The sequence below is a fragment of the Mauremys reevesii genome, linkage group 6 (assembly GCF_016161935.1).
Source record: "Mauremys reevesii isolate NIE-2019 linkage group 6, ASM1616193v1, whole genome shotgun sequence".
Lineage (NCBI taxonomy): Eukaryota > Metazoa > Chordata > Testudines > Geoemydidae > Mauremys > Mauremys reevesii.
Window position 1 is genome coordinate 40,585,501 of NC_052628.1, and position 24,762 is coordinate 40,610,262.

The 24,762-nt window shown below is 39.8% G+C and overlaps 1 protein-coding gene and 1 long non-coding RNA gene across 8 annotated transcripts in view; one reads left to right on the forward strand and one right to left on the reverse strand.

Moving 5' to 3' along the window:
- Nucleotides 1–24,762, forward strand: part of MAST4 (microtubule associated serine/threonine kinase family member 4) — a 419,070-nt gene that overhangs the window by 358,071 nt on the left and 36,237 nt on the right. For 6 of the 7 annotated variants that reach the window (XM_039543759.1, XM_039543761.1, XM_039543762.1 and 3 more), the window contains 5 exons: nucleotides 4,209–4,276; nucleotides 12,247–12,332; nucleotides 21,625–21,833; nucleotides 23,051–23,189; nucleotides 24,367–24,499. In XM_039543759.1, the coding sequence (XP_039399693.1) occupies nucleotides 4,209–4,276; nucleotides 12,247–12,332; nucleotides 21,625–21,833; nucleotides 23,051–23,189; nucleotides 24,367–24,499 (635 nt within the window). The remainder of the gene's footprint in view (nucleotides 1–4,208; nucleotides 4,277–12,246; nucleotides 12,333–21,624; nucleotides 21,834–23,050; nucleotides 23,190–24,366; nucleotides 24,500–24,762) is intronic. The other variant, XM_039543760.1, reaches the window with a different exon arrangement.
- Nucleotides 76–20,182, reverse strand: LOC120407757. The gene is made up of 3 exons (XR_005600234.1): nucleotides 19,919–20,182; nucleotides 2,091–2,170; nucleotides 76–410 (listed from the first exon to the last, which is right to left on the reverse strand). It is a non-coding gene; the product is annotated as an uncharacterized LOC120407757 (long non-coding RNA).

The window sequence follows — 24,762 nt, forward strand, 5'->3', positions numbered from 1 at the left end:
AAGAAAAACAGGATGCAGATCAATTATCGTTCTATGCCAGCTAAAAGTTATTTGAAAATCAAAATTTTGCGTGGTCACACTGACATCAATAATGCCTTCTCTGGAGGAGGGCATGTGGTTCGTGGCTCTTGATGTGAAAAAATGCGTATTTTCATGTGGACAATCATCCATTCCACAGAAGGCTCTTCAGATTCCTTAGGAGCACTTTCAGGTCAGAGTACTCCTGTTTGGGATAGCTACAGCACCCCACATTATCTTTGCGAAGTTCTTCTAAGTAGTGGTGGTCCAAATGAGAGTAAACAGCTATATTGTCTTCCTGTACCTGGACGATTAGCTACTAACAGGCAAATCCAGTCCAGAGTCCAGTCAGTGACCATATTCTTACTCTCTCTCCTGGCATCCTTGGGACTCTGCATAAACAAAGAAAAGTCCACTTTTTAGGAGTCTTTTTAGGAGCAACCCTAGATTCGATCTCAGCGAAGGCCTGTCTTCCTATGGACAGATTCTAGGCTGCGAACAGCTGATATGACCAATTTCCCATAGATCTCCTGCCGTCAAGGTCTGTCTAGGCCACGTGACCTCATGTACCTACATAATCTCATTCACCAGACTTCTGTTACCCGAAGGCCTGACTCTGGTCAATTTACTCACCAAACAGAAACAATATGAATGCCAAGGTAACAATCTGTACTAAGATCACAGCTGCTCTCGTATGTTAGACAAACCTGAAACAACTGCACACGGGAGTCCCTTTCCTTCCACCCACACCCAACATGACCATAATCACAGACACATCCCTCATAGGGGGAGCCCACATTGCGCAAGGCATATAGTTTTCTGGGGATGGAGAGTGGCAGGATATATATCAATCTACTGGAGCTGAGGGCAATCCATTCAGCTTGCAATTCCTTCTTTCCACTTGTATGTTCTCCTCATGTCCAGATAACATGACAACAGTCTTCTGCATAAACAAGGCAGAGACAAATCTCTTCCTCCCTGTATAGAGGTAATCAGTTTATGGCATTGGTGCATCAGGAACCACATACCTTCCAGGTGCACAGAACTCTGCGGTGGACAATCTCAGCAGACATTTCTGTACAGACCATGAATGGGAGATATGCATTTCTGTGCTGAATGATGTTCCCGCTTGGTAGTGAACGCCATCCTGGGATCCATTCGCCTCCCAGATGAACAAGGTACTCCATCTATAACTGCTGTAGAGCAGCACTCAGCCAGGAATCCAGGGCAATGCCCTCCTATTTTCCTGAACATACCACCTTTCCTCCTGACCCACTGCTACCACTGTGAAAGATTCATCACGACAAAGCTTGAATCATTCTCATGGCAACCAGCTGACTCAGATAGTTCTGGTTTCTGGTTATCTTACAAATGTCAATATGTCCTCCCATAAGCATCCGTCCCTTCCCAGATCTATTAACTCAGGAGAATGTCAAGATCAAACATCCCAGCCTGTACCCTTTTCAGCTTATGTCTTGGTATTTGCATGAGCATCAGACCTAGAGCATTCATGTTCAGAGGCCGTTCAGTCTATCCCCAGTCAAAGCAGAAAAGGCTCTAGAAAATGCTATTTAACTATATGGAGGCATTTCTCTATCTGGATGCAACAGAACCAGTTATCCCTAGAGTCAGCAGGTAATCCTACTATTTTGGACTATCTCCTGTCCCTGAAGACTTGAAGGCTTCCCATAGGTTCACTGCATGTCCGTCTAGCAGCCAGCAGTGCCTTCCATCCTCCTGTAAAAGGCCACTCCATTTTTACTCACCCAACAGCAGTTAGATTCCTGAAAGGTCTCATTAGGACCTTCCCACCAATGGTGAAATCAAAACTGCAATGGGAACTCAACCTTGCACTCTCCATATTTGCCAGACCACCTTTGAACCATTAGCCATGTTTTCAGTGCGCCACCTGTCTATGAAGGTCATCTTCTTAGTCACTGTCACATCACCCAGAAGCATGAGTGACTCGCCATACACCATATTTCATAAGGAGAAGGTTTCCCTTCAACTCCACTTGAAATTCATCCCCAAGGTAATTTCTGAGTTTCACATGAGTCAAGCTATTCACTTACTGGTATTCTTTCTGAAAGCTCAGTCCTCCAGTGGGAGGAGACTTCACTCTCTCAACATCAGATGGGCTTTGATTTTCTATCTGCAAAGAACAAAACTCAATTGGGAAACCACCAAGGTTATGTATCAGAGCTATCACAAGGACCAGTGTTATCTGCTCAGAGACTCTCTAAGTGGATCTCTGGCTGCATCATTCTTTGTTATCAGTTGGCGTGTATTCCTCCTGATGGGGTGAGGGCCCATTCTACTAGCGCTCAAGCAACCTCAACAGTATCTTTTTGAAAAGTGCCTATGCTGGATGTTTGTAGGACAGCTACCTTCATGAAACATTACGCCTCAGTCTAGGCCTCTTCTGCAGATGCAACAGTTGGAACAGCAGTTTTACAGACATCTATATCAACTGCATCCTTGCAACTCCCTATCCACCCTCCCCCATTTGACTACTGCCAACCAGTCAGTCACATGTGGAATATACATAGAAGCCAACACTCAAAGGAGGAATGGAGGTTACTTATCTATAACTGGAAGTTCTTTGAGATGTTTGTTTCCTATCTGTATTCCATTACCAGTGCTGCTCCTCCTCTATTTCAGATCTTAACAGATTTGCAGTAAGAGGAGGAAGTAGGTTGGCAGTGCTCTGCACTGCCCCTTGTTTCAGAGCACAAGGACTGCAACGGCACAGACCAATGGACACTGCTTGCTAGAAATCTCCAGTCTCAGGCATGTGGTGTGCATACATACCAGCATGTGGAATATGCGGGAGAGGGGACACACATCTTGAAGAACTGCCAGTTACAGATAAGTAACCTTTATTTCTGCAGGATAGTGAAAGCTAAGATGAGCTATTTGATTATTCAGTATATATTTCTCCATTGCCTTTCATGGTAAAAACAATTAAGATGAATATTAGAGAGACAAGGTGGGTGAGGTAATATCTTTTTTATTGGACCAACTTCTGTTGGTGAGACAAGTTTTCAAGCTTACACAGAACTTTTCTTCAGGTTTCGATTAATCGTGATTCTGTCAGCAGGTCCGACTTAGGCTCAGACCCTGCAGGTCTGTTCCTTTGGCGGCAATGACAGTGGTGTTCAATGACCAGCTAGCATCATTAAAACAAAGTATCATTTATTTAGAGCAAAAGTATTACAGAGCAAACATATCTTAAAAACAATCAAACACACTATGTGAGTGTCTAGTTTACCAGGTGGTTAACATTTTCCACATAGGGCCCCTAGTAGGACTAGCTTCCGTAGACTCTTCCCAGTGCATCTCTGTGTCAGCTTGTCTCTTTGTCTCGCTAACTGTCTCTGGACTGTCCTTGGTGACTCACCTCCCTTCACAGGAATCGCTTTTTAATTGTTTTATCCCTTAGATCTGGTAACTCCCAGCTCTGGCAAACCAAGGTTTACAGCATACTTGAGACAGGATACAGGATCTTTTAAGCCAACAGTTTGCCCCATTGTCTTTCAAGCGTCTACTGAAATGATCATATTTAGGAAGCCTTTGTGTTACTTCCTTGTATACTGTTCCCACAGCCCTGTCCTGTTAGATCAATACATTCCCACAGGGAAGTTTTATAACCCCAGTATACAGTAACTTCCTCTCACTGCCCCAGGCACATATGGAGTTCATAAAGTTGTTACATCTCAGTATTCATAACATTATGAATTGGGAGTGAGGGATAGCTCAGTGGTTTGAGCATTGGCCTGCTAAACCCACGGTTATGAGTTCAATTCTTGAGGGGGCCATTTAGGGATCTGGGGCAAAAATCTGTCTGGGGATTGGTACTGCTTTGAGCAGCGGGTTGGACTAGATGACCTCCTGAGGTCCCTTCCAACCCTGATATGCTATGATTCTATGATTATTACATAGCAGTTCCATTTCTGTCACAGAAGGATTCATAAAGGTATTCGACAACAGGTCAGAATTTCCAAAAGGGGATTATCTTCCTAAACTGGAGAAGTTAACTGAATTTTAAAGGTCATTTAACCACTAATATAGGTAATACAACACTTGTTAACTCTCCATTCCAGAGAAGTGACTTTTTCAAGGTTTAGTTTGGCACTTGCTTCTGTTTGCTATATGTATTCTAAAATGAAGTTTCTATCCTTTGTTTTCAGAAATAGCTCAGCTAGCTAACTATGACAGTGGCACAGCAGAAACTCCAGAAACAGATGAATCAGTAAGTGTAAGTCTTCCTGTTACAGTGGTAGTGGCTGATGTTTTTAGTATATCAGTTCTAAAAATACAATGATGTGTTAATTGCGTTGTTTCATTACATTGTCTAGTAGATTTTTTTTACACGGCTGGCTGAACAGAATATAGGTTAACTTTCAAACTAATGTCAACGTGCATAACTGATTGAAGATAGCAACAAGCAATAGCCCAGTTATGCCTTCTGTTTTCAGGAAGTTGTAATTTTCACCATTTTCATAAAGTCACTAATATTTACTTTTGTGTATGGAGTTAGCTATTGCTAGAGACTCGCTTGTTCTCTTGTTACCTTTTACATTTCTGCTTAATCACTGTATTTTTTTCTCTTTTTGAAAAGGATTTAAAAATCCCTCCAAAACTAAAACTAGAAATTTTTGCACAGACTTTTTAAGTGCTCCACTTACACAGCGATCCAAAATTTAAGAGGGTGTAATGCACTGAACAGATAAATGTCAGCAGGTTAAAGTGGTAGTTCTAGATTTGGAAATTAAGATCTGTGAGTAGGAAGATTGTGCATTGAGTTGAAAAGATGTTTTGTTGCACCTTGAAGTTACATATTGTGACGATATTATACTAGGGCTGTGGGTAGTAATAAGTAATATAAAATAATCCTTTGCAGTGACTTGTTTAAATTGCCCAACATAGAATAAAAGTCAGTGAAGATGACTGGAATTACCGGTGTGCTTAAGGGCAGAATTTGGCCCATTATAATAAAAAACAAACACCTATACATTTTTCTTCTAAACAAATAAACCATAGAGAAAACAGAGGTAGGATTACAGTGCAGCTTCGCAGCAAAAAACAAAACAAAACAAATGCCTTTGGGCTGCATACATAATTCAGTTCAGTAATAGTTAATTGGCATGACAAGCTGTACAAGTATTGCTAGCGTGTAAAATAGAATCCTCAGGTATCTGATGAAAATACTTCCAGTATTTCCAGGAAAAGGCCTCAGACTGTGTCTGGGGATTTTTCATCTTATGATCATTCCTGATTTGGTGGCAGGATGCCATCTACAAAGGGTTCAGGTGCTGTGACACGGAGGTAACTGTACCTTTCTATACACCTTTGGTCCATCTGCATCTGAAATATTGCATAGATCTGGGCACTTAATTATCAGAAATATACTGACAAACTGGACAGATGTTAAAGAGGAATAAAAAATATATTAAGGGGCTGGACTTACTGAATTATGCAGAGTGACTAATGGTTAAATATGTATCAGGTTACATATCAGGAAACACTTCATGATAATGTATTGTGTTAGTCTCTGGAATAATCACCCAGGGGACGTGGTGGAAACCACGTTCCTTAGCAAATGTAAAACTAGACTGTCCAAAACACTCATAAATGTGTAATTAGGAACAGTCTTGTTGTGGCAAGCAAATGAATTAAATGACTTAATAGGTCTTCACTTCCAGCTCCAGATTATATCATTCTGTTAGCATGCCTAGTTGATTTCATGTACTGTGATGTTATATATACCCTATTTGTGCAAAATGGTTGCTTTTTCCCCACTGCCTCCTGTCCTTTTCAAAATGCCCAGACCAACACCAATGTTGGTCCTTCCCCTTTCAATGGGGGATATCCTCAGAGGTTCTGAAGACCTACAAGTTGCAACTTGGCAAGACAGGAAAGCAAGGCTAATTCATTTAGTGCTGCCACACTGAGCCATACCCACCTGGGATAGGTTAAAATAATTAGATGTTTACCACTCATACCCCAGTGCTACTTGGTGTGTTGGGGGTACATGTTGGTTGAGAACTCTCTGGAAATATCCTGAGCCCTCTGTGAAGGAATATACATACCAATTCAGACATACTCTTGGGAACTAAAACCTCCTCCCATCTGGCATATCAGACCTATTTTGAGGAAGGATATGGGAGAGAGAGTTCTTCACTAAATCTTGGGGCCCAATTGAGTGGCTTCCCCGGGGTTCAACATTTATTTAAACTGGTCCTGCAGGAAATGAAAAAATTGCTGAGCACATAAACAGCAAATCAAGTAGGAAGAAGGATTTCTTTACCATACATATAGGAAAGCTTTATATCATTAAGTATCCCCAAACTTAATTAAGAGCTAAGTTTCCCAGTGGTGCCTCACACCTTTCCAGAATGTCGAGGTCAGCTACACTTCAAACCCTGGCAACTAGGATATGAAGAGTTGAGATTCTATCCTCTGTGCATACTGGTCTTTTCATTTTCTACAGAACATATGAGCACTTTAAGACATAGTCTTGACATTTCTCTTTGCTAAGGCAAAACTGGGGTTTAGGTCAAGCATAGTGAAAAGGAACTACCTGTCCTACACTCAAGCACTGGGCCTTCTCCACACAAACCACCCCAGACTTGCAAAATGCAACCTCCCCGCCCCGTCACTCTTTCCCCTGATGATTTCTTCCAAGATAGTGCCTTCACTTATTCCCTACTTAGCCCCAGAAATCACTCTCATGTATGCCACCACATTATTGATAATCCCCAGGACAAGTACAGCCCTGTGCACCACTGCTAACTCAACCTACAGAACTTTGTGCTGAAATGAGGCATATTTGATCCCTTTGATGTCCTTGTGCACGTCTCATAATAGCTGTGCCAATATGCTCCAACAAATCCCTCCGCCGTTCAATACAACTACACTGACACTGTTGGAGTGCATGTCAATAAATGCTAGAATTCAAATCTGAGGAGCACAACATAAACAACACATTCTCTTAGTCCTTTCCTCATGTCTGTTTATTATGGTAAATTATTCCCACCCCATGTACTGAACAGGGGTGGCCCTAAACTAGCTGCCAGCAACTAGTGCCCTAGGCAAACCATACAATCGACACCCCAAACCCCAAGGCAGATATAGGCTAAGGTTTTTGGTTAACTGGGAAACATTTTGCCCCTTTTTTTCCTTTTAATGTTTTTTAAGCATTTTTTTTAAATAGAGGCTTAATTATTTGGTTTGTCCGTCCATCCTTCTGTCCAACCAATGTTTCTGAGATGAGATAAAATAGAGACATGAAATTTTCAGAATAGATTTGTACATGACAGCTAGATAATATTTCAGTCCGAATTCAAATAAAAATGCAGTACAAATGTTAATTATAATTTTTATTATTACAAATCCAAAATCATCCATTACGCTATCCTGCTTTAACTGCCATTACCACCACACCCAGGACAGAAAGAAATAAGAAAATTCTTCATGAACTTTAACCTGTATTTACAAAACAAATAAAGAATACTCTGTGCTCTTAAAACATGACTTTTCTTGCTTTAAGTCACTAGTTCTTTTAGATCCAGTTTTCCAGCTATTTCATGCTCTTTTGACGTTGTGGCAAGTCCAACAAGTGTCTCTTGCACCATTGTTGAACACAGATATGTTTTTATCAATTTTAACTTTGAGAAGCTATGTTCCCCACTAGTTACGGAAACTGGCAAAGTTAAAAGAATGCATAGAGCTATAAAAATGTTTGGAAAGCTGTGAGTTTATTTTCACAAACAAACTTCAGTACTTCTTCTGGAGTGGAATGTTTCTTAAGTCATCTTGAAAAAGCCTGACGCTCACTACACAAAACTGTAGCATCAATGTCTTTTGAATTTTCGTGAGTGAATGCCGACTCCAGTTTTAAACAAAATTCTCTTATCTGTTTTGCTGTTTTCTTTTGCAAGCTGTGGATATCATATCGATAACCAAATACTGACTCTAGCTGCTGCATCTGTTGAAATCTTTCGTCAACCAAGTGAATAGCAGTATCAAGGACTGCGAAGTAGAAATTCACTTTGAACCTTTGTTTTGGGTTCTGAATGGGTGTGTCTCGTCCTTCATACAAAAACTGCTGTTTCTTTTGCTGGCTCTGATTCAAATTCTGTCAGAAAGTCTATTTCTTCAGCAAGCTCGAGAGAATCTACCAGTGTTCTTCTGAACCTTTTATCACAGCTGAATTCCTCCAGAATATTTTTAGTTTGCTCCACTTTTTGAATAGCAGAATGTATGTTCAAGTTCTTTTCCTGAAGCTGCTTACTAGTGAGGTTAATCTTGAAAAGGATATTATGACACAAAATGAGTGAAGTCACAAATTTGAACTTGGAAAGGCCATTTACAAGAGCTTCTGCATCTGAAAGTGCTGTATTGCCATATGATCCAGTAAAGGTAATAGTATCAGAAATTTCAGTTAGGGCATCATAAATGTTTCCAAGTTCATAGGAGGCTTCAAAGCATCAATTAGTCTGACAAAACCCATCTTGTCTAAGTGGTTTCACAGTTAGAGAATTCACATGGTGAATCAGAATCTCCCAACGACATGTTGAGCCTGAGAAAAACACATAAACACGTTGCACCAGGTCAAAGAAACTGCTTGCCTCCAAACAGCATGTAGCACCATCATTGACAAGCAAATTCAGAGAATGCGCACTGCAAGGAACGAAAAAGGCCATAGGATTGATTTCCATCATTCTCCTTTGCACACCATTGTCTTTACCCTTCATATTACTCCCATTATCATAGCCTTGGCCATGTAAGTTTTCAACAGATAATGACATTGTTTCAAGCTCTTGTAGAATAGTTTCAGTCATAAATGTTCCAATCATCTCCTTCAGTGGTACAAAACCCAAAAAAATGTTCCTTTATGAGCACTTCAACATTATCGTCATCTGCAGACTTCTCCATATCCACAAAACGAATGATCATTGTCGTTTGTTCAACATGACTCACTTCTGGTGTACAGTCTAGTATTATTGAAAATTATTTTGCAGAATGGGCAGCTTCTACAATTTTCTTTTTAATGGCATTTTCTAGGATTTGAATCAGTTCATTCTGCATATTTTTTCCTAAGTAATGAACCTGTGTTTCATGATCAGTTATTTTATGTAGATGCTCTTTCATGACTGGATCAAACAAAGCTAGGTATTAAACAAATTTTAAAAAGTTTCCATTATCTGGAGTGTGTAATATTTCCTTTCTACTGCAGCCATGAAATGCTAAATTTTGTCCACCGAGAACTCTTACTAAAGCAATCAGATGCTCTAATATTTGTTGCGAATATTCTTCTTTTTCCTTGATCACACGTAAATTTTCTTCATTGATAATTTTTCCTTTTTTCATTCATAATTCAAGTTCTTTCCCATTTTGAAAACATTACAAATGTTCTGTACTTCTTTCATGTGAAGAGAGAATTGAAGATATGTTTTCCAGTCCTTCGAACCATTTTCAGTAAGTGATGTACCAATTGCTTGATTTCTAAACAACTTGCAGCAAAAGCAAAACACAGAGTCCTTCGACACTGAATATTGTAACTAGTTTTGATGCATTTCTTTCCCATTAATGAGTTTCCTTTTGTAATGCTGAGCAGAGAATTTTCTTTTATTTCCATCCTTAGGGAAGGGAAATTCATGAATTTGTTCGGGTCCATGTTCCACAAGAATTTCCACTGTCATCACATCTGGGCCATGAAGCTGGGTCCCCATGCTCTAACTTGTTTGTAACTTCCTCATCCTTTCTTCCTTCTACTTCATTTACTTCAATTTCTGCATGTGTCTCTGAAGGAGAATACATTTTCTCCACTTCCATATCAGTCTGATGCTGTGAGCTGCCTTCATCTAGAAGTAAGTTTCCATTATCATGCGTTTCCAAACTGCTTTTTTGTGGATGAGAGCTATCCTTATCTCAAAGTAATATATCTTCATCTCGATGTTCCAAACTGCTTCCATACGGATGTGAGCTAACCTCCTTTCCAAGTAAAATTCATTCATATGGATGCTGTGAACTGCTTCCATCTTTATTTGGATTAAAGAGAAGATATTTCAGGGAGGATCCCTGCTATTTTGCTTGGTCCTTTTCCTTCTTGTCCTTTCGTTTACGATACTCCACTCCTGAGGGCTTTCTTTTTCCTCTTTCTGCCATGGAGCATTTGAATATTGTTATGTACTGTGCTCCTGACTGTAAGCATTATAGCGTTAAGGATGGCTGACACCCCCACCACATGGTTGGCGATTTAAACCACATTGCAGCCATCCCAACATGTCTTTTCACTGCTTAAAGTTTCAATGATTAGTAACATACACTCACTTATCCATTAAAACAGTTAGTTACAGCATTTACACAGAAACAAAATGACCTTTTTCAATGTTATAACCCAACACCGGTTGTTTGGAAAGTAATTCCCTTCCTCATGGTTACCTGCTTGGAGTGTCACGTCATCACTTTGGTAGCCTAGTAAGCATTAACTCTATTACTTTTCTTTTATGCACCTTCTTTATTGCATGTGAACCAGTTATAACAAAGAAAAGTTCATAATTATACAGCCTGATAACAACACTTAAAGATACTCACATTTTGGATTTATAATGCTGAAAGACATTATTCTTTATTCTTTGGCACCAAGAAACACAATTTTCCATAGTATTCGCTCGATTCTTAACCATCTACCTGCGACGTGTGTTAAAATGACCGTTTGACATGCATCAACTCGCAATCTCTCAGCTCTACATGAATTTCTGGCTATGCAACCTTGATGTATATTCGAGTTAGGTGTCACTAGCATTGCAGCTCTTGCCACTAGTGAATGTGTTTCACTGTGGCTGAGTTATTGCTTATCAAAATTGCAGAGTGGGAAATCTTGACCCCACGTCACAAATTGAAAAAAAAATCACCTAAAATATTTTTTGCAGTAAATAAAAGATTTGACATATTAAGAGAAATGAATTATAATTATATTATAATTAATATTCTCTCCGTACGTGCACAGGAATTTAAATAATGATATCTTCGTTATTTTATTTGTATTTTATTAATCTTTTTCCTTTTTTTTTTCCTTTTTTTTTAATTTGATTTTTTCCTCAAATTTGGCACCCCATTTAACTGGACACCCTAGGCGACCGCCTAGTTTGCCTATATGGACGGGCCATCCCTGGTATTGAACCATTCTTAGTGGCTGTTGCCAGTTCCAGGGGGCAGGGTTAAGGTTGTGTTGTGGGAGTGGCCAAACTTTATATTTCCTGGTTTTCAGAGATTTGACATCCTGGAAAGACGTGATGCACCATTGGGCAATCTTAACCTTAACTCTGCATTAATGTTTTGGGCACTTAATTGTCAGCCTCCCCATGTACCACAGCCCAGCTTTCTGCCTCCATTTCTTCTGGTTCTTTGGCAATGATTACCCCAGTCACAAAATGTAGTGATTAGTCTATTCGCTGCTTTACATAATCTCCTCATCTCCAATCTCTCTGCCAGTCCAGTCCAGCCCAGTTTTCCTACCTCAGCCCTCCTCCCTAGGGAGAGGTGAGTGTTGGCGAGGGCCCCACATGCTGAGGAGCTGGAGAGAGGATTCAGGGACTGCCATGGAAGCAGTGGGAACGTTTTTGGAGCAGGGGAAAACATGAGGGGGGAGCATGAATGTTGGGAGTTTTGGGGGACAGAACTGACGCCTCCTAGTATGCCCCACTGCATAGCTCTGAACTCCTCCTTTCTACCCCACTCTTCCCTGTGCTGCTCCAACACCTCTCCACATACTACCTCTCTGCTCTGACCTCCCATATTAGTCAATTAGTTCATCCATCCTTTGTTAGTTCATCCTGACCTATACATCAAGGACCAGATTTACAAAAGTGCCTAAGCTGGTTCAGTGGCTATCTTCATCCTTAGCTGGCTAAATATTTTTGTGAATTTGGCCCCATGTATGTCTGCCAGCACCCCACCACAGAGGTGACTGGATTAATAGATGCAGAATAGCATATAACTTTCTGATGGAATAACAGCTTGTTTCAGAGCCTTCTCTGTCCCCTGACCAGTTGAGCTGTGGCTGATTGGCCAGAGCCAAAAGAACACTCCATCATGGTTTTGATGAGCATGTTGCAGCCTGAGCACAGTAAAGCATTTTTTCTGTTTTATATATGTCTGTAGAGTGTTAACTTTGTTCTCTTTCCTTTTTTTTTTTTTTTTTTTTTTTTTACTTAAAAGAGCTCTAATACATCAGTGAAGCTCCGGAGGAAACCTCGTGAAAGCGATTTTGAAACAATTAAACTGATTAGTAATGGAGCTTATGGGTGAGTAATCCATGAGTGTAACAGCTCTTCTGCATTTTGTTTGTGCATAATTTCCAATTATTTCTTACTGTAAACAGCAGGGAGGGGCGTGTGAATGTGTGTGTGTGCACCCATGTGTGCCTGGGTGCTTTTCTAATTCTGGTTTCTAGTCCAAATGTATTTCCTATGTTATTACTGACAGTTGTGATATACAAGAAACATTTGAGCTTTCTGCAAACTGGTGCTAGTCAGTAACAAAATCCAGTATAGCCAGCATACTGCAGTGTCTCGAATTAAGATAATGTATATTCTCACCGAAAAAGATGCTTTGGAACCTGTAGAATTAGATGCCACATGAAGCTAAAGATGAAATGTTAAAATGGAGTTTTGAAGAAAATGTAAAAAGTCTTAGCTTAATATTGAAAGCAGTATTTTTTTCAAAATTTGAAATGGAGTATAATTGAATCTGTAAGGAGTACACTGTAAAATATTGTTCCTGCCCTAAAAACATAGACACTGTTTTAAATGAATACATAAAATATTTTTTCCCAATTGAAAATAAATTTATACCAGTCTGTTTAAACCAAAGATGCCTGAATGATATCAGTTCTCCATTGGTAGTTTGTCAGTTCAAGGGCCTCGCTTGCCTGGATAAAAATGAAGACCACTCCTCTTTCATTTGGATATGCAACACACGGCGATTGCATGTCCCAGCATGTGATGCTCTATCTTGGCAATGCCATGCTGCTCAGATTAAGATCAGACATTGCATGCTGTGCCCTGTGGTCTTTTTTGGGCTCCACCTCTGTACACGAAAGAATTAAGGCAGGTCCATAGATCCAAACTCCTGTGCTGGGAGAGGCTCAAAAAATGGACTCAAACAATTTGGGTCAACCCTATGGTGGTTAAGGAGCCCACTAACAAAGAAAGTTGTCTCTGCAATGGGATGAGGAGCTGTTTCCTGGTCCTGACCTCCTCATGCTGATTCTAGCCCTTTCTGTTCTCAGCCAGAATGTGGCAGCTGCATTATATGACTGAGTGCTCACTGCAGAATTCCTGAATGTAAAAGAGGGAGCCACTACTACAGTCCACCTTCCTATTCAGTCCAGTGGAACCTCATGCTGACTTTTAATGGCTAGAGGCTTGAGGTCACAGTTAATGCGCCTCTCTGGTCACAGTTAGTTAGTTATTTCTTTGTTGTGACGCATCGACCAAGGGAGTAGGAGTATTTCGGGCTGCAGCTAATTCACCCTTTATGCCAGTGACGGTCAGTCACTATAGTGCATACAGTGGCTATTGTCTGTCCCCAGACTTGCTTACATGGCTCAGCAAAAAGCCTGAAGAAAATATAGCATAATTTTCATTAAAATTACATAAAAATCCAAACACAGCTCTCAGTACTCAACCTCACACAAATCATCCCCTCAATGATTTTCCCCTAGGCACCTCATCGCCACATATTCAATTCTTGCAATTGCCACAGTACTTCAAAAAGGTCCTTTTCACAGCAGGAATCAGCTGCTGCCACCCCTGTTTCACCAGTGCATGCGTCTCTCTCTCCTTCCCCTGACAGCTGCTCCCTCTTTTCATCTTGTCCCCAATTTTCTCATTGGAGGAGAGGGAAGATAGGGAAGGCATCAACTTGGCCAGCAGGTGAAGAACAAAAGAGAATCTTAGCCAGTGTACCCACCCAACCTTGGAGTGATTCCTGGTGAGGAGAGGAAAAGAGAGATGGGGCCAGGAACCCTGAGCCTCCATCCAAAGGGCAAACGTTAGGCAGGTCTGTCTGTGCCTCATCCTCCTTATACTCTTAAGAGCCTCAGCCAGTCATAGAGCAACATATTGCAGAGAGCCACCTCTAGTCCAGAGCAGACCAAGTTTCATAGAACTGTAAAGCCAGAAGGGACATTTATGATCATCTAGTCTGGCCTCCTGCGTAACACAGGATGAATTTCACCCAGTAATTTGAAGCAAGCCTAATAACTTGTGGTTTCAAATGAATTCAGGCTAAAATGTGTGAAACCTTTGGGATTCACAGATGTTTTCATGAATAAACCAGTGGCTGTCAAAATGTTCTCAAGCTGCATATAATGGGACCCCACACATCACAAACTTTCATAGGAGAAATTAGTACTGTGTTCTGTTCTGTTGTATGTGGTGGTGTGAGAACCAATGTAGACTAAAGTACTGGTGGCGGGATATACAAACCTCACACTGGTAAGGAAGGGCTCAAGCAGCAACTCTGGGCCCAGGTGGACTCACTCTGCCATACCTGTAAAGCATTCATGTCTTGGAAGAGGAATTCATAAGCATCTTTCTGGTTAGATTTCCATTCCGCTTTACAAGGTAGGAAGTAGATTAATTTGCATTGACATTTTTCAGGCATTTAGCGTGGTTAGTTGATTTGGCAGCATGTGATTGGTTGATTTACTGTACATTTATTATCAGCACGTTTAAAGGGTAACATACCACTAGTACCTGAATTCCTCTTATCCTCTGTATGAAATGGAATATAATTAAGCAATAATGTCTGTTGCATCTGTGGATACAAAGCAATATACTTCCTCATAAGCATTTATTACCGTATATTACAAGTATAAACAGCTGAAATTAAAGTTATTGTTATTATGCTACACAGATTTTTTTTCTCTTCCAGTGTTTTTCCACTTCATTAACTTTCTGAAGTAATCTAAATATGTGTGAATTCTGCCTGTGCTTCACTGATTTATTCTCAGGAATATGTCACTAGGTGTATTTTGTGATGTGGCTTGTTAATACTTGATTATGTTGTTGTAATATTTCATTTCTTTCAAGGATGTAGTGAAAGGATTCCTCCTGAACCAAATGTTATCGAGTGCAGTGTTTTTGTTTGGTTAGTTTTGCTATGGATGTTCCTGCCTTCATTAGTGAAGTGAAAGGCTTTGATGATTTGACAGCGTAATTGTTGGTCTTGGCACATTGTAGCAGAGATTTGTCAGATATGTTAAACTTCATGAGTTTAAATTTGAACCATTGTTTTTTTGAAAGTTTGAGCAAATATCTTAGCAGTATTCTGCTTTGTAACTGCTTGAATAAACTCATTTGTAGTGTAATTAAATGACTGTATAGTAGATGAGGTATATCGGGCTTTTGGGAATGATTGGGAATATACAAGAAGTTAAACAAGCTGTGAATCAGTAAACATGTAGGATTCAGGCCAAATCATTAATGGTTTCACAAGCTGTCTATCTTAGACTCTCTCACCAGCCAAAAGGTTTTCCTTTAATGCTCCCTAAATTTTTAATTTTCATTCAAGCAGATTTTCTCCAAATTTTAAAATTTAAAATGGCAACATATAGGAACTCTGTGGTCCACTCTCTGCAGCTGCCATCAGCATGCCTGCATAAATAAGCTCAATCAATTACATGTTACAGTTAGTTTTATTGGGTGTGTGAACTCCCCATTTGGATTTGGAAGGCACTTGCTTTAGTTTTGCAAAATAGTGCCTGCTTTACGCAATGATATGGTGCCAATTACATCAGTTGAAAAAGGGGTGGTGAATTGAATATTTGGGATGGGTACATGGGATATACTGCCCAAGTGTCTCTCTTTCCCCACTAGTGTCTGATCCATGTAGAGTAAAAAGGCCTAATACTGCTACTAGCTAATCCAGTAATTTCTGTCAGTTAAATGGTAGATGCTAGTATTTTTGGTGTTGAAGGCCCTAGGCTCAGTCCCCACTGAGGACATGTGCATGGTGGAGTCATAACAAAATGGTGGCCCATCTGGGGATTTGAATTCTTGTGCCCTTCAGATGCTCAGATGAACGTCCCATAATAAGGGGAGTAACACCCTGGGTAAGTGTCTTGCTTCTCTCCAATAGATGGTACATAGAGGAGAATAAGATCCTTCTAGTGGTACCAGCTGTGGAGTTAGCTCAAGTAGTAGAGGCAGATACTTTTGATGCTGAAGGTCTCATTTTCAATCACTGTTAACTGTAGGGTGTGTTGCAAAGTGCTGGAAAATAATTTCTCAATCAAGTGTTTCAATTACTCCCAACCCTCCCTTTTATTTTGGAATGCAACAAATTGGGACTTTCACTGAGATTATTCATTTTATAAAAAATCTGGGCAGTAGTAAAATTGTTTTACACGGCCTTTTACAAACAGTAAAGGTGGGAGGAGATACTCTTAGGGAAGGTTTACACTAAAAGTGTTACATTGGCACAGCTGCTGTAGCGCAGCTGGTGAAGATGCTTTATGCTGAAGGGAGAGCATTATCCCGTCAGCATAATTACTCCACCTCTGTGAGAGGCAGAAGCTGTGTCAGCAGGAGAGCATCTCCTGCTGACATAGCGCTAGTGTGTACAGTGCTTAGATTGCTGTAACTTGCGTTGCTTGGTAGAGTGTCTTTTTCACACCCCTGAGTGACGTAAGTTAGATCGACTTAAGCAGTAGTGTAGACCTGCCCGTGGATATTGAGAGATGCCTTTTTCAGCTTCAAGAATAAAAATCTACATGAAGTAGTCAAACAACTTCAACTAGTAGCAGGAGGAAAACAAAATTATTGGGTTTTATCAGAGGGGTAGTTGATCAGTGTTTGAGCATCAGCTAGCTGGAAGATAGCGGAATATCCCTACTTCTAATCTTAAATTATTACCTGTACGCTTATCACATTGACAAACCATAAATCACAGTTGCCCGGATGGTTTCCCTACATCATAGACTACAAAGCCTCAATTCTAGGGTGATACAGAATTCACAAATCTCTTCTCAGGAAACTGTACTTGAAAATGAAGCTGCTAACACTTGAGAGATAGACGCTGTAGCTTTTAAACTGCAACTATAGCAAGGTACCTCATTTTTCCCTAAGGAATTCCAGGTTCTTTGATAAATTAGGGAACCAGGTCAAAGAGACTAATGCAGCTTCTCTGGCCTCAAGTACCAAATCTACACCAGGTTACAAAATGGCTCTAATGTGATTGTGGAAGTCGTAATAAGGGCTTTAAACCAGGACTGAAGCGCTGTAGTTATTTAAAGGAAACCACATGCTCTTCCTCCTGTGGCACATTTTGAGGCTACCTTGTGCAGGAAAAGTCTTCCACAATTAACATCTGCATTTGACTAGGTAAACCTTTTGAAATTTTATTTTTAAATCTCCTTTATCTGTGGGGGTGTATTATCCTCTGCATCTAGCCCAGCCAAGTCAGATTCCAATTTTTTCCAGAGCCAATGTTTCCAGGAAATAATGACAGGATTATTGAAGTAATTAATATTAGAGCTGAAATGAAGCAATATTTGAAAGATCATGTCAGTGATGAGACTTTTTTGGAGGAGTAAACTTCGCTTATTGTAATTAAATGTAAGATCAATAAAATATAGTTTACTAGTGCAAAACTTTGTCACTAAATATAAATGCTGTTCATCACAGTGAGACAGACCATGCAAGCAAACTCCAGCAGCCATGCCAAGAAGTGGATAGAAAGGAAGGTAAAAAACCCAAACCCTCAGTTCCAGAAACTAGAGGATTAGAATAATGCCATTCAGAACCGGGAACTCTGGATTGTCCAGCTGATCGAGACAAAATTCTAGTTGAATGCTACTTAGATGAAGTAAAAACAAGTGCAATGTAAGAAATAGGTGCCCCAATGAGTCTCCTAAATGTAGTCTGGATGAAAAAGTATTTACCCTCTGTGCAATTGTGCCCACTTACTGAGTTTCTGGGCACCAAGGAAAATATTTTGGTTTGCAAGCAGTGAATGGGGCCAGGTAAAATTCCTGGTAAGTAATGGGCCAGAATTTCCAGAGTGCTAGAAATAATAGTTTACTTGTGGTAGAATGGCTTGCTGACTTGTTGCAAATAAAGCTTATCACTAGGGATTTATGAGTGAGGACGCCCAGAATCTGAGCACTCTTGTAACACCATGTAGACTCTGAATGAGCTTGTATTCCCTTCAGGGTTGACTATTGCACTGGCAGCTTTCCAATCTTGTACAGAGGAGTATTTGATGGGCTTTTGGGATTAAATATGCATCCCATTTTACATGTTATCATGGTCTATAGCAAGGGTTTTGACCAACATATGGAAAAGTGCTAAAGCAATTGTGTAGCTGCGAAGTAAAATTAAAACCTGTAAATATAGTCTCTCTAAAAGAAATATGATAGCTGGGAAGATTAATATCAAGTGAACTGCATTGGGCTGACCCTTTAAATATGGTCAGTAGGCATAATTAGATGCAAAAGCAGACAAAAATAGTCCATTAATTACAAAAGCGAAGGGATTTCCTGGTATGCTATCTTGGGTTAAGTAGTGTTTGTTCTCATGTTACTAAATCCTTGTGACCTTCTAAAAAAATAAAAAACCAGGAAAGAGCTGGAAGAGAGAGCCAATTGTCTTATCAAAGTCAACTGGGCAGATATCCACTAAGAGGCTGAAGGACAATTTTGTTCTCCACTCCCACTTCATCAATCCCCTCCCGTGTGATGATATATCCCAAGTTTGATCAGCTGTTCATTTTGTACATAGATGCTTCAGCCAATACGTGGGGGGACAATATTGTTTCAGCTGCAGTGCTATACATTTCAGGTAATAGCCTGTTAATCAGAAACATCTATCCAAGATGGAAATAAGCTACCACTTGCATTCAAGGAAGGTAGAAATCGTGACTTTGAAATGTATCTCATTGAACAGTTGAGGAATAATCTGTAGTATGCTCCAGGTTTGCCCATCTATAGCAATGACATCTCCGCCGATATCATGAAATAATGAGAGGCTCTCTCTTTAGCCAGCTGAAGACAAAATGGAGGGGTCTCCCAAGGGTTTAAATAGACTTTCTCTTGTGGGTGGAGACCCCGTCCTCACCCCTATGCAAAGTCCAGCTCCAAGATGGAGTTTAGGAGTCACCTGGGCAAGTCACATGTCCATGCATGACTCAGTTTTTACAGGTAGCATCCATTGTTTACAAGCTACCTTGAACGTTCTCAAGTAGACTTCTTATGTGGATTGGAGCATTCCAAGATCCGTTGTCCTTTAAGTGTTTCTTGATTAGGTACTTAATTTCAACATTCTTTTCTCCAGGAACTGACCAAATGCTCTACTAAGGTTATTTAGAAATCAAGCCAGTACACAGCTAACATTCATAACTTTGAATACAAAAATGATACATGCATACAAATAGAATTAATACATTAGTAGATCATAACCTTTGAGTTATGTTACATGGCATATGTAGCATAAAACACATTTTAAGCATATTTCCATAAAGTCTTATGGGAGGTACCGTCACAGGTGCCTACCTGTGACGTTAAAGGCTGAGGTGGTGGCATAAGGAGGTGTCATATTAATTAGATAAAGGCTCTGATATTAATCATGATGATAATTTGTTTGGCGGGTCAGATATGTTGGATCTTAACTAGTTCCTGTGATGTTGTCTTAAAATTTAAATTACTAGCTGTTCAGCTCCATCGATTGTGCAGAAGGAAGCATTTTTATTAAGGCTCAATTTAATAGCTTCCAATTAATATCTATTACCGCATCCTTAAGAGCTCATCTTGCCATGCCTGGCTGAAGGGCAGCTTTTGGAGTCCATCAGGAGTGCTTCATAGGCCCCAATCCTGAAAAGGGAGTACCTGCACAGAGTCCTGCAGAGTTTAGTGAGACTATGTGAATTCCTTGGAAGATCAAGATTTCAGGCAGGTGAAAGGATCACTTTCCCACATAAGATGTCAGGAAGGTAACAAGAATGAGAGGGTTGAAGTAGGAAAAAGAGAGGAGGACAAAGAGACCACATTGGTGGACAGAGGCTGAGCTTGACAGGAAATGGCGACAAAGAGAAGGGAGAGGGAGGACAAAGAGAGCAAATGGGAAAAGAAGGGGGTTAGAAACTAAGTGAAAGAGAGGGTGGGGACAGAGGAAAATAAATATCAGGGAGGGGTGGGAAGAGATGGAGGAAGAAAAAAAAAGAAGCCAACAGGGAGGAGAACTGATCTGTGGAGTTGTGTAACTAACTCTGTTTTTTATTCCTCTTGGGAGGGGCATGAAACAGGAGCAGGTCTTTGTAAAAGGCACAAAGGGCAGGGCTTGACTCACTGCCCAAGGTGTTTTCTACCTAATCATTATGATGTAATGTCTTTCAGCTGCCCTACCCTTGACTGGGGACTGTACTTTCAGAGACAATGGAAAGGATTAATGACAACCTTTTCAATCAAAGAAAACACTCACCAGGAATATCACAGCACAAAAGAAATGAGAAACAACTTTGGCTGTTCAGAAGGGTTTATAAATTTCTCTAGTGTGGGGCCAGAGTATTCAAAAATAGTGAGACAAAAAGTAAATGCTGAGCTGCCTTTTTTATTTAAATAATTGAGATATAAGTGGGCCTCTGAGGGGGCACAAATTGAATTAGAAACTACATAATCTACTTCTGCCTTTTTCTCTGTCTCATCCTTTCCTTTCCACACACCCTGACTGCTATGATAATTACATACTAAAAATGCCCTGAGCAATAAATATTACAAAATAGAGGTAATGCAATGTCAGGCAAATCCTGGGATTTTTATGAAATGGAATAATTTACATCCTGTGTCCATGCTTCAATGCAGGGGTCATGTACTGTGTGGTCTCTTTCACCAAATCCTGGAAGCAACCAGGCTGCTCAGATGCTGCGTTGCTTTCACTCTGCCCCGCAAATCCCAACCAAGATGACAGGAAGCCCAGTCAGTGTTGCCCCAATGGAATTTCTACACATCTAGGCCAAGACTTAATCCCACATTAATAGGGAAGCTAACACAGTGATCCATTTTGATGGAATCAGCCATTGCTGATCTGCCCTTGGTAGTGGTAAATGCAGATGTCAGGGACAGGGTGACAGTAACAGATGAGGCATTTCACAACTGGCAAAGAGAGAGCCATCCCACTGAGCAGCGTTTGCCCTTCCAGGCATTTCACATATGAAACCTCATGAGAAGTCCATGACTTGTTTGAAAATTCCCTGAAATGGAGGTTGAATCATAATTATGACACACACTTGCAGAAGAGGCACTTGTCAGAATGATTTATACTATTGGCCATAGCTGTTTTTTCTCTATAAATCCTTTGCAGGTGGAAATGCCCAGAATCCATTTTAGCTGAGAGCATTTGTAGGCTTTATTTAGGTTTTTTAATTGTGTGTAGTTGATATGTCAGTTGAGGCTGCATCTTGATCACAAAACAAAACAGTATTTGGGAGCTCAGATTTGAAAGACTAGTTACTAATGTCTTTGTTTGGTACTATATATAAATATAAATACATCTAGTCACTGATCCCTTTTTTCTCCTGTTCTTTGGGCTGTTTCAGTGCTGTTTATTTTGTGCGACATAAAGAAACCAGACAGAGATTTGCCATGAAGAAAATTAACAAACAGAATCTCATCCTCCGAAACCAGATTCAGCAGGCCTTTGTTGAGCGTGATATCCTGACATTTGCAGAAAATCCATTCGTCGTCAGCATGTACTGCTCCTTTGAAACTAGACGCCATTTATGTATGGTCATGGAGTATGTGGAAGGTATGTGGGAAGAAAAGTGTATTTTAGCATCAAAAAAGAAAAATCAACCCACACACTATTTACATTACAAAAGCTGTCCTGTGTGTTCTCTGTACAAGTAGATATGTAGACCTAGGATCTAAATCCGCCAATGAGATGGCTTCATTCCTAATCATTACCTTTTGGTGATTGCCTGTAAAATGCTTGTCTCGCAGCTCTAAAGAGAAGTAATGCTCTTTGAATGATTTTTGTTATTATTTATAATCATAAATGTCCTGTAACACTGGAAATTCATGTGAAAATAAAGTTAAGAAGTTTTCTTCTGCTTTTGAAATTTTCACCACTGTGAAAATGATAGTGTATCTGAAAACAATTTACAGTAATAAGCTTGAAACATCAAAGAGACACCTTCAAGGGGACCATGACATTGAGAGGAAAGATGGTCCGTAGATTAGACTGTTAGCCTGGGTCGTGAAAGAGAGAGAGATCGTGTGTGATCTTGGTTGGTCTTTCTGGGTGTCCGTTCCCCATCTGTAAAATGGGTATAACAATACTTCTCTACCTTATTGTGAATAAATACATTAAAGAGTAAGAGGCATGCAGATTCTATGTTGATGGGGCCATATAAATATCTTAGGTAGGTAGATAGACTAAGGGCTTGTCTATACTTACAGTGCAGCTGCACCACTGAAGCCCTTAGTGAAGATGCTACCTACACCAATAGGTAGTTTCTCCTGTCAGTGTAGATACTTCACCTTACTGAGAGGCAGAAGCCATGTTCCCAGGAGAAGCCCTCCTGTTGACCTAGCGCTGTCTATGCTGGGGGTTAGGTCAGTATATCTACATTTCCATACCTTTGAGTGACATAGTTATGCGGACGTAGTAGTGTAGGCCAATCCTAAGTCTTAATGAAGGTATTTAAGGTAGTGAATCAAAATTTAGCAAAAAAATAAAATAAAAATTCTTTTTGAAAACACCTGAATCTCATTCAGGGTCTAGGATATCTTTATGCTGCTTCAGCACCAGTTTCTACTTCCTCTCCCTCTTAAAAAAAAAAAAAAAAAAAAGGTTGCTTGTATGAAAATATTTTGCAGAATAAACCTAAAAGACAGTATTCAAATAGTGAACATTCAGAATCCTCGTTGTGCAGTTGGTAAATATATGGAGGTCCACGTATGTCTGCATGTGCACCTCAAAATATATGATACCACCTAGAACTTTTTATTTTATATTTTCAGGTGGAGATTGCGCTACTTTAATGAAGAATATGGGTCCTTTACCTGTGGATATGGCAAGGATGTATTTTGCTGAGACTGTGCTAGCCTTGGAATATCTGCATAATTATGGAATCGTACACAGGGATTTGAAGCCAGACAAGTAAGTGTATTGTATATAACCACAAAAGAACTTTGTCTGAAAATTAGTCAGATATGAAAGGTATAATTTTGCTCTGCAGAAAATGGATGCTTGATTATGAATATTATCCCATACATTCAGAATTCTCAGATAATAAATTCATAATATGAGTGAGGTGGTTTAGCCGTAATTATAGATGTGTTGATTTTTACAATCCTTTAGGCAACGAGAGGCTGTAAGACTAGCATGAGAGAAATATATTTTTTCTTGAGGCTGAAATAAAGGATAATAAAGTCTGGCCAATAAGAGCAAGCTCTCTCTACATATACTTTGTACCCTATTTAATGCTGAATATGAAAAACAAAAATTGTACATACAAATTCTTATAAGGTCAGTGTTAAATGGGTAATCTTGCCCCTCTGTCACATTTCTGCAGTATTTGAGGTTATAATACTACTTGTCTTCTATAAGTGTAAACTGCATTATAGCAGGTTGCTGAAATAAAGATGGAACCTGACATATCTTCCACTAATTTTCATTGTCACTTGTTTCAAAACACATTTGAATCCCAAATAAGTCTGAGTCAAAATACCCACCTGGTACTGTGTATCTGTTGTCTGCCAACTTAATATCTGTCAATTTCCTCTTTCCCCATCTTCTCCCCTATTTAAATGAATGGCACAGTTAATCAGAGGTAGAAAAAAACTAATGCCTCTTTTTCCAAGTATCAGGGGGTAGCCGTGTTAGTCTGTATCCACAAAAACAATGAGGAGTCCGGTGGCACCTTAAAGATTAAATAAATTTGTTAGTCTTTAAGGTGCCACCGGACTCCATGTTGTTTTTCCTTTTAAAGTTACAATCTATTTGTATGTCTTCCAGAATGCTTGCCATTTCTTCTTGGCAAGCCATTTTTTCTGTGCCATTTTTTTTGTGGCCTTTACGTGGATCCTGTTAAGATCCTTTAACTATTAGGTGTTCAAGCAGATATAAATTATGGTTTGTTTAAATCCAATAACAACAACATGTGCATCATGCATTTGGTACCTTCCAGGATGCTGCTGTGTCTAGCCCAGTAGCTTCCTAAATTGTTTTTTAAACAGTTATGCAGTGCATTAAAGCATTATTCTGTGACTATAATAAACAAACTAGTACAATTTTGGTTTGTGTTATAGTAATTGAGTGTCATTCTGATTTGCAGTTTATTAGTAACATCCATGGGACATATTAAGCTTACAGATTTTGGGCTTTCTAAGGTGGGGCTAATGAGCATGACTACAAATCTTTATGAGGGTCACATTGAGAAGGATGCTAGAGAGTTCCTTGACAAGCAGGTAAGAGATGCCTTTTTTTCATTTTTGCACTAAGAGATTAAATAAAGCCGTATTTACCAATGTGATATGCCATAATATTATATAAGCCATTGTTATTTCTGCATTGGTATTTCAGATGTATGCATCAGAGTTACCTTTACTGGTGCACTGCAGATTGTTCCATGCTTTTTTCCCCTTCTGCATTATGGTCTATTAGTAAGATGAACGATCTAATTGTGTGCAAGTGAAATCGTGAGAGAGACAAATGGAAAACTGTTTTTATA